We start from the raw sequence: 18,482 nt of genomic DNA on the forward strand, positions 1-18,482 counted from the left end.
CTCGGTGTCCTCCATAGACATATACAGGCTCAGTAGTGGACACTGGGGGTGGGGCATGGTCACATGCTTCTCCATGTCGGCCATCTTATGGACAGAATCACCACAGAGCAGGACAGCACAGCCTGGCAGAGGGGAGTCTGATTTCCTCTCTATGAGGTACACAGGAAGCTGCTGTCAGTAAGGGCTGTGAGTATACTTACTAATACTGTACACTGAACTATTTTACTACAAAGTCGCCAACACCTTTAAAAAGTAATAAATAAGCACAGATGGTTTAGAATCAGATCAGCAGGATCCAAGCCTGACACCCCCACGATCATCTGTTTTAGGGGCCGGTGCAAACCCTGCAGCCTTTTTGATGTTAACCAAGGTACTTTGGAACACTGCTAATAGAAAAAGGGTAATGAAGGTATGAGAGCTGGTAGCCATTAAAGTAGCTGCAGTGCTTGCATGAGTGCCATCTCCCCTTCAAATAGCAGTTTAGCGAGAATGCTGGGAGCCAGATCCCTGCAGATCTATGGTTGATGGCTTATCCTGAGGATAAATTATCAAGATTGTGTAACCCCAATACCATCACCTACATTTTTAAGTATAATTTAAGGTCCACACTGCCATCAAAGGCTACATTTGGTGCTGTCAAAACAAAGGACGCCGTGACCAAACCCAAAAGACTAGATTATAAGCCTAGGTGCCAGTGGTATCCATCATAATATGGATCTGGCGGCAGGTCATGGTTTCCAATATAAAGAAAGAAACCACAAGACAAGTAAGAACATAAGTTACTGTAATGTCTAATAACAATTCTCTCCACAAACATAGAAACATAGAAGATTGTCGGCAGAAAAAGACCACTGGGTCCACCTAGTCTGCCCTTTTAGTATTTTCTTTCTTAGGATAGATGTAGGTTTATCCCAGGCGTGTTTAAATTCTGTTATTGTAGATTTACCAACCACCTCTGCTGGAAGTTTGTTCCAGGTATCTACTACTCTTTCAGTAAAATAATATTTTCTCACATTGCTTCTGATCTTTCCCCCAACTAACCTCTCACTATGTCCTCTTGTTCTTGAGCTTAGTTTTTTTTTTTACTAAAAACACTCCCCTCTTGAACCTTATTTAGTCCTTTAACATACTTAAAGGTTTCAATCATGTCCCCCCTTTCCCTTCTTTCATCCAGACTACACAGATTCAAATCCTTAAGTCTTTCCTGATATGGTTTATGCCTCACACCCTCCACCATTTTTGTTCTATTTTATCAATGTCCATTTTTAGGTGTGGTCTCCAGAACTGGACACAGTATTCCAGATGTGGTCTCACTAGAGCTGTATACAGCGGGATCACAATCTCCCTCTTCCTACTGGTTATACCTCTAGCTATACACCCCAGCATACCATTTGCTTTTCCCACCGCCTGGTTGCACTGGTGACTCATTTTAAGGCTGTCAGAAATCACTACCCCTAAATCCTTTTCTTCCAAAGTCTTTTCGCCATAGAATGTTAACAGTATACAACCACTGCTTACCTGCATTTGGATAACAGATAATATAGGATGTTGTACATTTCCCAATGGCTTCAATGAATGGTCTCATCTCAACAGCTCCCAGAGCACAGTTTAAGCCAATGCTAAGACAACAAAGAGATAAATGAAGTCAGTGGAGTAGAGAATGTATAAACATCAGACATGTCAAAAGTTATTGATCACAGCAGGTCTCACTTCTGACCTGCGCTGTGATCAGGAGGTATAGATGCGGACAGACCACACCAGATGCGAAGAGACCATTATGGTCAAGTTAATAAACATATGCTATGAGACTACAAAGACAGAGCAGGCGGACGGGGAGTGGTTCAGGCAGCTGTCGCATCCTCTTCCCGACTATCTCCCAATCCCAGTGGTTCTTAGCAGTGAGACCTGGTGGGATCAATAACTTTTGACATGCAGAGTGGATTTCCCGCCGATCAGGTCGACTTACTTCGTGACAAGTGGAATGCCCCTTGAAATTCAATGAATGCAATTAAAATAACTTTAATAAAAAAACAAGTAATGATGGTAAAAGTAATAAATGCTTTGCTTACTAAAAGCTTAATTTGGACACAACAAAGTTTCTAATCTAAGATTGTTATGATGTGTAAAAAGTTATTTTAGGCACAAAACAAGCAACTTAGAAGACTCTGGTTTAGTGGAAGGGGGCTGCACTGCTGTGGTGACCCTAACTGCTCATGTACAAGACACAACTATTTTGCTATGTTGTAGTGACATGTACATATCCTATATCATATCACATTGCTCTAATATTGACATAGTAGTTGAGGTTCGCTCCCCTGTATCACTGGGCTGTACAGCAGGTCCTATCAGCACACCCTGCCATGACCCTACAGGCTGAAGCACACAGCATGACTATATTGTACATATCCTCCTAAGAAAGTATCATGCTGCCAGAGCTGCTCTGATGCTGGTTGTGTTGACTAAACAATAACACAACGGCCTAAGGTCATGTCCTTATAATTCTGGGCTTTAGAGAATCCTCAGTTGTCATTTTATTAGTTAACATAATGGTGTTCAAAAATAATGGAGATCCGACTAAAGGAAAGAGAGCATTACCTAGATATTTTTTCTTGTTTTTTTTAATAATTTGAGGCGTATACTGGAACATGTCCTTTTTTTTCTAATCAGTTTTTATTTTTCAATTCAAATTTTTATTGTACATTAGTATGAAGGCAGCCATCTTGCCTGAGCTGTTAACAGCATTTAGAGATATTCTTTAGAACAAGCCCTATTGGCTTGTCAATAGGAATAGTTCTGAGCATGCTCTGTGACCAGTGCAGAGGTGGGAGGCTGAGCACTGAGCTTCAGCTATTGTGAATTATGTCTTATCTATATACTGCTGTCATCTTTCACTGTACTCCTGTTTGTAATAGGAAGACATAGCTAAAAAAGGTCACCTCTACAGAACAGGTAGTGTCAGATTATTATTGGGCTTTGTGGTCGGAATAAAAATTGCAACATTTCAGGATTACTACATATTAGCATGGCAGAGAGTAGAACAAGTTAGGAAATAAAAATAAAAAAAACCATGTAAGGACCAGCACACGGTGCACATTACAATCACAAATGCAGGTTTCTCTTACCACAGCGGCTCTGTGTGTGACACACTTATTACAAATGCTTCCCCTGTTTGACCAGAAAGCGTTCGTCCACTTTTGTCAACAATGGTTCCTGAAATCTATTGGTCCAGTGAAAAACATCAGAAAAGAGAAGGTAAAAAAAATATTTTTGTTTTAATGTCCATAACTATGTGTCTGTATTGATGCTCTACATTAGAGATGAGCGAATGTACATTACGTTGGAGTTCACACGAACCATAGGCTGCATCCATCTTCTCTGAACTGGTTTGCTAATCACTACTCTACATATACTCACCACTATAGATGCACTATACATAGATGTTCATATACACATTATCTCCCCCCCCCCCAAATATCTCTATAAGTATATATGGAATCTATATACTGGATAACCATGCCTGCGAATCTTATGGAATTCTGGCTGTAATACTCACAAATATAGGCCTAGGCTTGTAGTCCTCCTCAAACAATGTCTGGATAGCAAACAGGGCCGCCTGTAGAGACAAGGGCAAATGATTCTGAGAACCTTTTTTAGTTCAATGCCTGATAAGATTAATTGTACTGTACTACACCATCTGATAATATGGATCATTTCCAAACACATTTGGCAATATGTCCCACAGTGCCCCAGTGATTTCAATGGAATACAAGTAGCGATGAGCAAACTTACTGAAACTTACTCTGCATTTGATTACCGGTGGCTGGAGAAGTTGGATGCTGCCCTAGGACTTCTAGGAAAACATGGATACAGCCTATAGCCATGTTCACACAATGTAAAAAAAATGCCTGTTGTTGTGTAAATAACAGTGATGTTTCAGAAATAACAGCCATTGCCATTGTTGTCACAGTGTGAACATAGTCATAGTCCCTGCTTGCGCACGCTTTGCGGGGTTTACGGTCGCTGACCAACACAGTGTGGAGTTAGTGTAGGGACTCATGTGATCCAGGGGACCGGCTTGTGGTACATGAGGCAATATGGTTTGATCAAATTATATACCAACATCCTGGTGTTGGTTTTTAAATGCAGTGCTCCTTTTTCTCCATGTCATATTTTACTTTGCTCTCTTTTCTGAGTGCTAGCACTCCTCTTTGTAAGACCCATGTGACCCTAATCAGCAGGAAGCACCTGTGCACACATTGCAGGTACCTCCTATTCTTCCCTTTCTACCTGCAGGAGCAATGGTGAGTAGCAAGACCATGTTCACACTTGTGTTGCAGCTTTCTCCGCCGGCGGCGCCTCCTGGATTTGGGAGGGCCCTTGGGGTTTGGTCCTTTGAGATTGGGGTCGCAGGGCCGTTCTATGGCCTCCCTTTCCTGCTTGTGCTTTGCGGGATTAGTGGTCGCTGACTGACACAGTGTTGAGTTAGTGTAGGGACTCATGTGAACCAGGGGACCTGCACATGGTACATGAGGCAATATTGTTTGATCAAATTATATACCAACATCCTGGCGTTGGTTTTTAAGTATAGCCGAGAGGCATAAATGTCAGCCATAGTTGTTAGGTGCAGCATGACGTATAGTCTATGATTGTATTCGTGTTTTGCAGGACTCCCTAGGACTGCCACCTCACCTTCACCATTTTTGACCACCATTTCACCTAGTGCCCTTCTGCTACTAACACACCAGCTGCAGATATGTACTTAGAGCACATATAACATATCTCACTATCGAGCACATTGTACACGTTGCATCACCCTGTTCTCAGTTAAAGGTCACCCAGTTCAAACATCCACAAGTCTTATCCGCTACAAAAGAAAAAAACGAAGTATAGTAATCTGCAAGGGAAGGGAACTGTGACAACATGTGAGGGACCCATTCACATGGATGCATATTGTAGTAAGAATATTACTAAGCATAGCTCAACCAGAAGTATAGGAAGATTTAGGCCTTATTCACACGTTCCGTGATCACAGACATTATAGCCTATTGCTTTCTATTAAAGAAGCAGTTCACAAAAAAATTATAATTGGCACTCCCCCAACTAGGCACTGTTGGCAGGTATACTCACAGCAGCTGATCGGCTTCGTTCCCGTCCTGCTCACATCAGCCTCTGCTGTGACTCCTGTCTCCTGTGATTGTACGCCGGAACTCATGCGCTTCAATGCATTCTCTATGGAAGCATGTGAGTTACGACGTTCAACCATAGATCACAGAAGAAAAGTCACAGCATCGGCTGAAGTGAGCGTGCGCTGGATTTGAACAGCGCCACGGGACTGGAACAAAGCCACGCCGAGGGACACCGTTCAGCTGTGGTGAGTATACACGCCAGCGCCTAGCGGGGGAGCCAATAATAATTTTTGTGAACTGCTTCTTTAAGCTATTCACACACAGTTTTTTTTCACAGATCCACAATCTATTCAGTGAAAAAATAGGACATGTCATAACTCGGACAAGATGAGGGCATGGATTCTCCCGTAGAAGTCTATGAGATGTGTTTTTCACAGATAGCACAGATCTGACATCTGTGCAATCCATGAAAAACATGGATGTGATGTAATCAAAACTTCATCAGTCCGCTCCAAAAGAAAGCGGTGTATAGAACTGCCGCAAGAGCTATAGACTTCATTGTAATACACTTACAATGCAGGCACTTCCATACATCACTAGCTTTAGGGCCAGTTCACATGGAGTAAAACTTTCTCTGTTGAGGAATCCCACCAGCTTCCGTGTTCTACTGGCAGTCTATGGGAGGCTCGCGCGCCTCCTCTCTCCGCGCAGAATTGACATGTCAAAAATGTATATAATTGTTTGACACTTACTTTGGCATTGGCCGTATCAAAAATAGTCTCCACCAGTATAATGTCAACCCCTCCATCCAGAAGACCCCTTGCCTGCTCGGCATACGCATCCACAAGCTCATCAAATGCTGGAAAACAAAAGGAAGGCGTATAATTATAATCTACATCAGATGAACGCTAGAAGAGATCAACTTATCTGGCCACTAGTTTATAAGTATTCTCTGGAAATAAAGGCACAGGTCTACATTCTACAAACACAATTCTCTCTCTCTCTCTCATATATATATATATATATATATATATATATATATATATATATATATATATATATATATATATATATATATATATATATATATATATATACATACACATACACATACACACACACACACGACACTGTAACCCGATAAAGAAAACCCAACTGAGAATGCAGAGACCACTGCATAATAGGAGCGGAGTTACCAGATTTCACAGGTGCTGCCAAATGTATGTCCCAATGGAAACTACACTGTCAATAAAGTTGTTTTTTTTTTTATTTATTCTTTATTTAAATATAAAACAAAACAACTCTTGCCATTTATATACTGTATGGATCAGTGCAGGACTGGGCGATTAACTTATTCACTGTAGCGTGATCTGCATTCTGGTCCTGTACCCCTGCACAATGGCTCCCCCCCTCACATTTGAGGCAGTAGTGCAGCCTCTGGTGTTAGCGGAGACAAGCCATACTTCTTCTGCTCCTCAATGTCAAAGCTCAATGCAGCTAGCAGAGCGTTGTCTTTTTAGCAAAAAGGCGGGGGCAGAAAAAAAAAGTTAGACAATCGTCAATAAAGTTAAAGAATTGTCAATATTAGAGAAAGCTAATTTTATTTTTAGGCCATATCACCCAGTCCTAGCATAGTGACAGGCTCGGAGAAGGCCATAATATATTTATATCAGGAAACACCCCAGATGAGCTGATGACAGATGTGTTCATACACAGCAGCCAATCTGAGGATGGAAAGCAGCAGCCTGAACCAATAATAAGATAGGAGGCGTGTCTCAGACTACCACAGACTCACTGGGGGAGATTTATCAAACATGGTGTAAAGTAAAACTGGCTCAGTTGCCCCTAGCAACCAATCAGATTCCACCTTTCATTCCTCACAGACTCTTTGGGAAATTGAAGGTGAAATCTGATTGGTTGCTAGGGGCAACTGAGCCAGTTTCACTTTACACCATGTTTGATAAATCTCCTCCACTGTATACATTGTAGCTAAGCTCTAGATCACAGCTCTCCCCCTAAGGCCCTATTCACACATCCTGTTCCTGTCCGCAATTGCGGATCCGCAATAATATAGGACCAATGTATTTCAATGGACCTATACACACATCCGTGTTGTGTACTGGGCTGCAATCCGTTCCGCAAAAAAAAAAGGACAGACCCTAGTACGGACAGTAACTGACACATCCAATACAACTCTATGGGGTCTGTATTTTACTGAAGCAATACGGATGCAATACGGATGCAATACGGATGCAATACGGACTGAATTTGCGGATTGTATACTGACTGAAATTTGCGGATTGGAAAAATATACTGACGTGTGAATAGACCCTAAATGGAACAAAAAATGGCAAAGCTAGATGACTGGATGACATATGCCACTGTATGCCTCCAATGCACATTTGTCAATTTAGAGGCTATCTTCTAAATTAAAAAAAAATGCCATGAAAAACCATGGTTTAAAACATACATAAATACATGAACTTACTGATATTTCTGTAGTCTGGCCTTTCAACAGAAGGGGAAACAGACAGCGTCTTATTTGTTGGCCCCATAGCTCCTGCCACAAACCTCTTTATTCCTAAAATAAAGAAAATGACAATTAGTATAAAACACAGACTCACTGTCTTACAATCAAGAAAATTATGGAAAGATTGAACCCAAAGGCTAGTTAGGTCATCTATGGAGTCATGGTAGTCAACATAAGGGGGAACTGGTTGGGTTTTATGCCTTTATGAAAATTGTGCAAAAACTGTGGTGTAAAATGGACTAAAATGGACTAAAATATACCAATACTAATTGGTTTAAACTTAGACTAGACAGGCTACATATGTACACTGTGGCCACTGTAATAAATCTGGCATATCCTTAGACTGCTTAGTTTACACTGTGTAACTGTTATACTGTATTAGTAAATCTGGGCCAATGACTTGTGTTGGCACACTGCAATACCCATTGCTTTGTTGCTGTAGCACTATATGGGTTTAGTTTTTGCAGGATGGGTTGTTTTATCAAAAAGGAATGCTGACCAGCCAATAGTAGGAGTGATATTAAAGGGGTACTCCGGCGCTGATAAAAAATAAACAATCAAACATAGTTTTTACCCATTTTTGCAGGTCCCTGAACCTCCAGTTTGTGTCTTCATATTTTCTTTACTTCCTGGGTTGGGCTTTCCCATGATGCACTTTGTCTCTTGTGATGTCTAACTGACTGTAAAACGGTTAGATGGCTTACAGCTTGCTCGGCCAATCAGAGTCATCTGACAAAGGGAGGCTGGCTTAACAGGGCTTAGACCCGCCCCCCTCTTGATGTGATGGTAACAAAATGGCTTCCACAGAGCAGCCTGGGGTCAACAGTCATTAGATAATAATGAGTTTACTTCCCTTCCTGATGGGGGATTGAGGGGGGGGGGGCAGATAGGTGATTGAAGCATATTACAGAGTTATAGAACTTTGTAAAGTGTTTCAATTACTGCGAAAAAGCTTTTCGCTGGAGTACACCTTTAAGGCCTTCCTGTCTTTACTGTCTGCACAGGTGCCATACCCCAAAGAAGTGACGCATGTGCGAACTGATAAGACAGCACGTGCGGCCTTTACAGGAGCATGCATAGAAAGCAAAGATAACGCAAGCAGGGAGGAGGCCAGGTAGCAAAGATTATTCAAGAGGAGGAGAAAGGTTGAAGCAATGGTGAGGCATGCTAGAGCGTGGCACAAATGCCAAACCACAACTCCTCTTTGACTCTTCATTGCAGTTGGAGACCCCAGAATGTGAAAACCCCATTCCACAGATGCAGTAACAAAAGGTACCATGCTCACTAGGGGCCGGGCCAACTACAGCACACTGTCAGCACCATGGGTCTGGTCCCAGGACAGACAAATTTACACACAAAAACATTGTTGACAGGTTTCCTTTCACTGATCCTAATTTTATTTTTATTGCACCAGGGAACTTTACTTGATCTCAGATTTAACGTTTGGAATACTCAGCATTCCTGTTACACTGACTGGCAGTGTATAAGGCCACAAAGTTAATACCTTTGGCAGACTGAGGCCTTTGTTCTGCTCTTAGATGCCATGGTAACCCATTGGCACCCAGTAAGGGCACTGTAGGATGCTGATGGGCTGACAGCAGGAACCTCATACCTTCCTCTCTCAAACTCCTTAGTAGGCACAGGTACTATTTAATGCAGCATTTAGAGGGTTAAATAGAGATCTCAGCTATTCCATTTAGTAGAATGTTGGCTGTATACGGCTGTAAACTCTATACCCTTTCAATAAAAGCAGTAACTGGTAATGTGGAAACTAAGGCCTAAGTAGGGGGTATTTATCTGTAATGTTGATTCTAAATACAGACATATGATGGCTTAAAGGCCATCAGGGAGTATTTAAAAGGACTCTTACCTCCAAAACAACCGCTAATTTAAGCTATCAGTAGACAACACCTCAGTAGAGTATACAACGCTGATTCTATACCTGCAATTTTTATCTTTCTATGTACTTGCATTCTTCTGCTATAAGCCACAAATGAAGGGGTCTAAGTAGTCCTCTCCATTATATTCTTCAGCTACGTAGTCCTCTCCATTATATTCTTCAGCTAAGTAGTCCTCTCCATTATATTCTTCAGCTAAGTAGTCCTCTCCATTATAGTCTTCAGCTAAGTAGTCCTCTCCATTATAGTCTTCAGCTAAGTAGTCCTCTCCATTATAGTCTTCAGCTAAGTAGTCCTCTCCATTATAGTCTTCAGCTAAGTAGTCCTCTCCATTATAGTCTTCAGCTAAGTAGTCCTCTTTATTATAGTCTTCAGCTAAGTAGTCCTCTCCATTATATTCTTCAGCTAAGTAGTCTCTCCATTATAGTCTTCAGCTACGTAGTCCTCTCCATTATATTCTTCAGCTAAGTAGTCCTCTCCATTATATTCTTCAGCTAAGTAGTCCTCTCCATTATAGTCTTCAGCTAAGTAGTCCTCTCCATTATATTCTTCAGCTAAGTAGTCCTCTCTATGCATCAACATGCCAAGTTTGTAGGCTTATAACGGTGAAATATAAAAAAAAGAGTAGAAAGCTACAAATTACAGATTTGGAATCAGCATCCTTTATCCTTATAGATGACTTTAGTTTAGGGTTTTGAGGAGGTTGAGTTGGAGATAACAGAGTCCCTTTAATCAGTATTGCATACCTCTCAAGTGTCCCTCTTTTAGAGGGACAGTCCCTATTTTTGACTCTTACATGTCCCTCTTTTTTCTTTTAACTAAAAAATGAGTTTGCTATTAATAAACTTTTTATGTTGCTCTAGAAAGTGTCTTGTTTCTTACTTTATAATAGACTCAAAAATGCATACTATTCCATCACGTGGCACATGGCATCTTTCACACATGCAGACTCATTGAGTTCTATTGCTCCATACATACATCTGTAGGCGTTACTATTCTGTTTTGGGGACATGATCCGTGCGGCAAAAAAAAAAAAAAAAAAAAATAGATCCCAGCTAGATCCCCTTATACTGACCTCATCTCGCCGAGTCATGGGACAGAGATATCCTGGTCAGAAGCCGGCATGCGAGCTGTGGAGATAGGTCCCGCGTCCATAGAGAATGAATGGAGCCGTGCGCGTGCTGCAGAGATGAGTCCGGCTCCATTCATTCTCTATGGATGCCGGACCTATCTCCACAGCGCACGCCGGCTTCTGACCAGGATATCTCTGCCCCGGGACTTGGCGAGATGAGGTCAGTATAAGGGGATCTAGCTGGGGGGCGGGAGCCTGTCACCCCGGCACGGGGGGTAACAGGTCTCCTTTAATAGTTTTTTTTTTTTTTTTTGCCGCACGGATCATGTCCCCAAAACAGATTAGTAACGCCTACAGATGTGTGTATGGAGCAATAGAACTGCTGGGGGACGAGAGCCTGTCACCCCAGCACGGGGGGTAACAGGTCCTCTTTAAGCCATTGAGCGGTTCGTGTCACCTATTTGAATCAGGGGGTCCGTGCAAATCTGGACAGTTACTGAAACACAATTGTAATCCTGTCCGGAGCTGTGCATCCGCAATTACAGACAGGTCATATATGTAAAGACATGTAAAATATGCTCATGTGAAAGCAACCTAACCTATACATCACTGACATCCGCACCTGTCTCACACGTCACATCATCTGCTGCTCTTCTTGCTACTTCTGCAGAGACTTTATTCATGCGGTAGGCCTGCAACAATACAGAAGCATCTAATAACACATTCCAATTTTATTCTATTAATCTTTAAAAATTTGTTATCTATCTATATGACTTGTGTGAAAAAGCAACCAATGCGGCCCCCACAATAACTCTGTAATTATAGCATATCAGTACACCCCATCCCACGTAACTACAAAAATTGCACGAAAAGAGATCCCCCCCCCAGAATTAGCTGTGATAAATGTGGCATGTAGTACCACCCTGGCAGTGCAACTTACCTCTGCACTGACTCCCTTGCGTAAAAAAGAGCAAAGAAGTGAGCTATTTTTTAGCCCATCATTTAGCCCAAAGTAAAAGTGGCAGGAATCAGCCGAGGAGCGGGGAAACGCCTGATTCTCGACTGATTGCATCTTTTCTGCTTTAAAATTTAACCATATCTGTCGCACATCTACCTATGTAAACAGCAGATGTGCGGCCGATAGCAAAGGGAAAATGAAAGCACAGATATACATACATCCGTGCTGTCAGTTTACAGAGCACACAGGCAGCGCATACATACGGTTCCAAGCTGCTGTGTGATCAGGCATCCATCCTGCTCTCTGGACAGAATGATAGACAGCTGGAGGAGGCGGGAGCCTGAAGATACAGCTATGGCCAGAGAGCAGGAGAGTGGGATGCTGGATCACACAGAAGCAGAGGGTAAGTATGTGCTGCTTGTGTGATCTGGAAACTGACAGCACGTATACATACATATCTGTCCTGTAAGTTTCTATGGCCGTACAAACAATACAGGGATCGTTTGTGTGGCCGGGCCTTTCGATTAATTGTGCCCTGTAATGGCACTGCGAATGAGCGCTGACCTGTGCTCCTTTGCCTCCTTGGATGGCCCCATGTGGGGCAGAGTAACAGGACCCTAAGCTGTGTTTTTTGAACAGTATTGGTGGGTTAGGCTGTGTTCACAGTGCGTTTTTACAGTCCAATTTTTTTCACTAGTTTTTTTGCACAAACAAAATGCAAAACGGATGTATTGGTGTCCATTGACTTCCATAATTTAAAAAAAAATTAACAAAAAACAAATCAAAACGCATTTTTTTAGTGTACACAAAAACGTGCTCTACGTTTTTGTGTCGTTAAAAAAAGATGTGTTTTGATCTTTTTTATATAAATGGAGGTCAATGGTAAGATCAAAACGCATGCATACATCCGTTTTCCATCAGTTTTTGTCTAAAATGAATGAAAAAGGACTGCGTGAACCCAGCCTTACTTCTACAGAAAATAATTGTCTCAAGTTGCCAACTGGTAATATTTTAGGCAATGAAAAAATGCAATTCAACTGGAACGTGAGAACAAAGCCTAACCTGCCAAGTACTAAACAAAGACTATTCCAGTGATACCCGTCATAATGTATATCTAAGATGATAACCTAATAGCTTTCCTGTAACAATGAGTTATAGTAGGGTGACGGGATCTGTAGAGTCAGCAGAATAACTACAGTGATAACAGGAATCTTACCATGTGTTCAAGGCCGTAGTCCGCCTGTGCAACGCTTGTGCTGCTGAATGTGTTCGTTTCCACGATATCTGCTCCACAAAGCAAATACTCCTACAGAAAGACACATCAGATCAGAAATGAACCTTTTCTAGACTTGTTTAAGTGAATCTGTCAGCTGCAATCCACATTCCAAACTGCTGACACTGATCCACAAAAACATGCATCTTTGGGTTAAACAAGATCTTAAAGCCCGACTCCAGTGCTTTAGGCCAGGCCGTTGACCGGGAATAGACTGCTTCCTTGGGTTGGAACCGGGCCGCGGTTCAAAAAAAAAAAAGACTGTGGCACTGGGATCCCAGTGCTGCCGCCAGTCTATTGATGTAAAAGTCTTAAAACGATGTACCTGATAGTACATTTGCTTTACGGTAAGAAAAAAAAAGGGTAAAAAGATGAAAATGAAGCAGGCGTACCTTGTGAATTTTGTAGATTATGTCCGGCTGGGTGACACTTAGGAGGTCATTATTGCCTTTTAAAGGTTTGCCATGGTCTATAAACTCCTGTCCCCTGAAGGATTCTTCTGATAGATTATGCTGCTGGATCATGGTGCCCATCCCACCATCCAGGACCATGATCCGCTCCCGAAGGATTGATTCCAGTTCTTGATTGAAAGCTGAAAATTATGAGAACCATACATCAGCACATTATACAAAAAGGATTCTTTATAACTTGCAATGTATAGAGAAGCAGCCAAGGAAACGACTGACACACAACATGATTCAGCCAATGTCCTCCCTGTGCATGGCGATCTAACACATATACTGAGGACCAAGGCCCCATCCCCACTTGTTACCATTACTTTCTCTCTAGCCAAACACCTGAGAGAAACAAACGTCAGAACCAAGCCCATTGTTCTCAATGAGATCTTTCAGGAGATCCAGCTTATCAGTGGTGAAACCAGATAGGAAAACTTAGTAAGATACGTTCTCCTATCCGGCCCTGAAACTTTTTATTTTTTTTTAAAAACTGGAAAAAGCCTGATGACAAAGTATTCCTCACCGAAAACTTATCCCCATGCAACGTACGTATGTGAATGCAGCTACAAGTAATAAAATCTGCTTTCTCATGTTCCTTTTTAATATCTTCAGACACTAGATCACCTATACGCACAGATTTGTAACTCATTGCATGCCACATAACAGAACTCTTCCCCTCTTTGTCAGCTGTAATTTATGTTCTGAACTGCTGACACTGTTAGGGCCCTATTCCACCTGACGATTATAGTTTGCATAATCGTTAACGATTAACGATCTCAAACGACCCGCTATTGTAAAAGACCTGAAAATGTTCACTCATTTCCATGGAACGATAATCGTTACTTATGACCGTATTTGCGATCGTTTTTTCTTTCCTATTTCCTGCTATTGCGTTCGTATCTACTGCGTTTTTCCGTTCGGTCGTTAATCGTTAACTGTATTTCAACCGAACGATTATCGTTTAGATTCGAACGATTTAACGATAATCTGAACTATAATCGTCCGGTGGAATAGGGCCCTTATATAGCTGAAAGGACAAGGAGACACTTGGTATCTTTTATATATTCAGCTGTACTTCCAGAATGTAGAAAATGCTTTTATTCCCTGGTACGAGGTGTGAAAGAGGCTTTTCCAAGCTCCGGAATAGCTGCAAGCTGGAATGTCTCCTCTCTTCCCCTCCCTGCTTTATTGACACCTGGAAGCTGAGTCCCAAGCATGGTGAGGTATAGGAGAGGGGGGTAAGGAGATGTTACAGCTTGCTGTACTTCAGGAGCTCGGGAAAGCCTCTGACTCTTTGTAGATAAAATAAATAGATAGATAGAGATCCACAACAGAAACCCGGCAGATCTCACTGCTCGTCCTACATAGCAGAAAACACGGGTTAGTATTGGAGGCAATAGCTGAGGTCCAAGTATTTAGGTGAAAGGGTCATACTTGAAATAACTATAAGGCTGGGATCAATGCAGTAAAATAAAAGCTAAATATGACCATAATTCTGATTGGGGGAAAAAAAAATGTGTGAACTAATGGAAAATGGGTGTATTTTGCAAAAGCAGGTGGTAAATGAGCATGTTCATTATTCGGATTATATATATATTCAGTACAACTCCCTCAACTTACAATGGCCTCAGGTTACAATATTTTCAACATACAATGGTCCTCTCTGCACCATTGTAACTTAAGACTAGACTCATCATACAATGCTACAAACAGTCAGGATCTGCACAACGTGTAAATAGCTAGATGATCGACCAAAAAAATGGTCATTTTACTGGTAAAACACCAGTATTGCTAAAGTGCATGTCATCTATCACATGACCAGTGACCGCACTGTACTTAGCTGTCAGGACCAGTGACACGACTGTACACACAAGTGGACGCTCACAACAGATTCTCTCGCCTGCCCTCAGGGTGCACTTTTCATCAGAGCAGGCGACAACGTGTCATGTGTGACACAATCCAACAAGCCAGGAGCAGACAATGAACCTAAGGCCTCATTCACACGTTCAGTGATTTTTCTGTTTCCTACATAGGTCCGCTATTTGTACTCCAAGACCCTTGAACAATGGTGCGCAATTGCATCCGTATCTGCAAAAACGTTGAAATGGTAAAAAAAACTAGTCTGCACAGATTTCATCTGTGCTTTTCACGTAAGTCACAGGTGTGACATCCATGGAGAAACATTGGCTAATCGATACCACAATCACACATATACAGAAGATTAAAAGGGGTTATCCCAATATAAATAGTTGGTTTAAACTTAGACTAGACAGTCTTCAGATGTACCAGATTCATCCATTAGCCTAATGCTACGTTTACACGGAGCGATAATTCGCCCAATTGATCGTTTAACGATTTTGTTCTTATAACGATCAGCGTTTAGACGAATAAATCGTTAGAAAAATCATTTGAAAATTCATTTAAAAAATCGGCATTGCGATCGTTTTTAAGAGCGCTTAAGCTCAACTTTGACATAGGGTAAATCGGTGAAAGACTGTTTACACAAAGCGATCTGCGAATTTTCAGCGAACGACGATTTAAGAACATGTTGAAAGATCAAAATGAACGATTTCTCGCTCGTCGTTTAATCGCTTGCTGTGTTTACTCGGTCCGATTATCGCTCAAATGCAATCGCTTATGCGAAAATTTGAACGATAATCGTTCCATGTAAACTCAGCATAATACACTGTGATAAATCAGGCATGTTTGAAATCTAACCTTGTTCTGTTTAAGAACTAGACAGTTTTAGTAAATATGGGACAGATTGCCACTTTAGACTTGCACTGATCCTTAGATAGAAGCAGGAGAAGCGCCCAGCTAAGTGCTTCACTCCCCAGATTGCTGCAGAAGACGTCCATAGACTTAGGGCCCTATTCCACAGTAACGATAATCGGCCGGATCTGCCCCATTTGGCAGATTATCGTTCGATGAAATAGAGAGAACGATCAGCCGATCGTGTCATCGGCTGATCGTTCATTTAGGGCCAGACCTAAAATCATCGTTCCCCTACCGCGCATCGATACGGTTGAATAGCGGTGCGTGGCGGGCGACCGACGATTTGACAAGCAGAAGCATCATCATACATTACCTGTCCAGGCTTCTCCGCGCTGTCTTCATCCCCGTTCCTGCGCTCTCTATCTTCTGAATGGCCGGTCAGCTGACGGAGCGCTCAGCCAATCACAGGCCAGGACCGCCGCAGCCTGTGATTGGCTGAGTGTGGCCTGTCAGCTGACCGGCCATTCAGAAGATAGAGCGCGCGGGACCCGGGGATGAAGACAGCGCGGGGAAGCCTGGACAGGTAATGTATTACTGCTGCTGCAAGGACATCGGTAACGATGTCCTTGCAGCCCTTGCTCAACGATCATCGGGCCGTGGAATAGGCCCAGTAAACGAGCGGCGATCTAGCAGATCGCCGCTCGTTTACATCGTTGATCGGGCCCTCCTCGGCCCGTGGAATAGGACCCTTACAAAATGTCCACAGCGACCTCGGGGAGTGAAGCATTTAGGTGAGGACTTCATTCAACTATATCTAACAAATGATAGAGATCTAAACACCCAGACTCTAATAGAGTAAAACTTGACACGTCAAAAATGTTTTAGGGTATAAACACACACACCGTATAAGCAGCGTATTTACTGCTGCGATACGCAGCAGATACGCAGCAAATACGCAGCAAATACGCAGCAGATTAGATCTAAATAACTGAACACAGCATCAAATCTGTACCAACAAATCTGCTGCGTATTTGCTGCGTATTTGTTGCATATCTGCTGTGTATACGGTGTGTGGGTTTGTACCCTTAGGGTACAAACACACACACCGCATACGCAGCAGATTAGATCTAAATAACTGAACACAGCATCAAATCTGCTGCATATACAGCGTATGTGTTTGTACCCTTAGGGTACGTTCACACTTACCGGATCTGCAGTTGATTTTCTGCTGCGGATCCGCAGCAGATTTCATTTAATTAACTTAACACAGCATCAAATCTGCTGCGGATCTGCTGCAGATCTGCTGCGGATCCTGTAGGTGTGAACGCACCCTTAGGGTGCGTTCACACTTACAGGATCTGCAGCAGATTGGATGGCACAGATTTGCTCTGAATCTGCGCCATCAAATCTGCAGCAGATCCTGTACGTGTGAACGCACCCTAATAGTGATTGTGCCCATTTAATCTGAAATTGATTTCAATGGGAAAAAACATGCAGAAATCTGTTTAGAGGTGTCATGTGCATTTATTCAGCAAATTCAGAAAAAAAAACATACAACATTCTAACATATAGTACACAGCAGGGATCTCCAATCTGCCAGCAGCGGTCTGGGCATGCTGGGAGTTGTAGTGCCACAGGTTGGGGATCACTGCTGTACTGTGTACTCTATGCACAGATGGAACAGGACTGACAGTGTACTCCCCTCATTCAAATCCTAAAGCTTCAAGACAACCTGTGGATGAGGCATGACGTCACTCCATCCCTGCATTACATAAGCAAAACACAGATAACACGTGCGCCCGGCTGACAGGACCCCGCACTCACACTGCGGCTATTACCTGCGGTACCGGCATGCTGTATGGTGGGAGGCATGGCTGTTGCAGGCGGGAACAGGAACAGCGGCGCTTGTCTCAGCACAGACCGGAGACACCGGAGCAGCGTGTCCCAGGAGTCTATAGCAGCCGCCGGTATGGGCTGACCAACAGCTTCCTGTGCTGGGGAACTCACTGCGCATGCTCAGTAGTGGCAGCTGCTGGGGCCGCCTAAACAGTTGTGGGGAGAGCACAGGTGACCAGAGAGGAAGAGGAGGAGGAGGAGGGGTTGCTGACAGCTGGTTATGGGGAGAGGACAGGTGACCCCAGAGGAGGGGGTGCTGGTGACTAAAGAGGGTGAGGGGGGTGCTGACTGCTGGTGGTGGGGAGAGGACAGGTGACCCCAGAGGAGGGGGTGCAGGTTTTGGGGAGAGGACAGGTGACCAGAGAGGATGAGGGGGGTGCTGGTGGTGGGGAGAGGACAGGTGACCCCAGAAGAGGGGGGTGCTGGTTTTGGGGAGAGGACAGGTGACCCCAGAGGAGGGGGGTGCTGGTGACTAGAGAGGGTGAGGGGGGTGCTGACTGCTGGTGGTGGGTGGAGGACAGGTGACCAGAGAGGATGAGGGGGGTGCTGGTGGTGGGGA

At 43.1% G+C, this 18,482-nt stretch overlaps 1 protein-coding gene across 1 annotated transcript in view; it reads right to left on the reverse strand.

Moving 5' to 3' along the window:
• MTR (5-methyltetrahydrofolate-homocysteine methyltransferase) overlaps positions 1–18,013 on the reverse strand; it is a 48,666-nt gene extending 30,653 nt beyond the window's left edge. Inside the window, exons 1-9 of the mRNA XM_069954473.1 lie at positions 17,866–18,013; positions 13,250–13,449; positions 12,801–12,890; positions 11,249–11,318; positions 7,615–7,707; positions 5,879–5,985; positions 3,554–3,613; positions 3,123–3,217; positions 1,519–1,619 (exon numbers count right to left, since the gene is read on the reverse strand). Of these exons, the coding sequence (XP_069810574.1) occupies positions 1,519–1,619; positions 3,123–3,217; positions 3,554–3,613; positions 5,879–5,985; positions 7,615–7,707; positions 11,249–11,318; positions 12,801–12,890; positions 13,250–13,449; positions 17,866–17,899 (850 nt within the window). The 5' untranslated portion in view covers positions 17,900–18,013. The remainder of the gene's footprint in view (positions 1–1,518; positions 1,620–3,122; positions 3,218–3,553; positions 3,614–5,878; positions 5,986–7,614; positions 7,708–11,248; positions 11,319–12,800; positions 12,891–13,249; positions 13,450–17,865) is intronic.
• Positions 18,014–18,482: the final 469 nt, after the last annotated feature.

Source organism: Dendropsophus ebraccatus, chromosome 15 (assembly GCF_027789765.1).
Source record: "Dendropsophus ebraccatus isolate aDenEbr1 chromosome 15, aDenEbr1.pat, whole genome shotgun sequence".
NCBI lineage: Eukaryota > Metazoa > Chordata > Amphibia > Anura > Hylidae > Dendropsophus > Dendropsophus ebraccatus.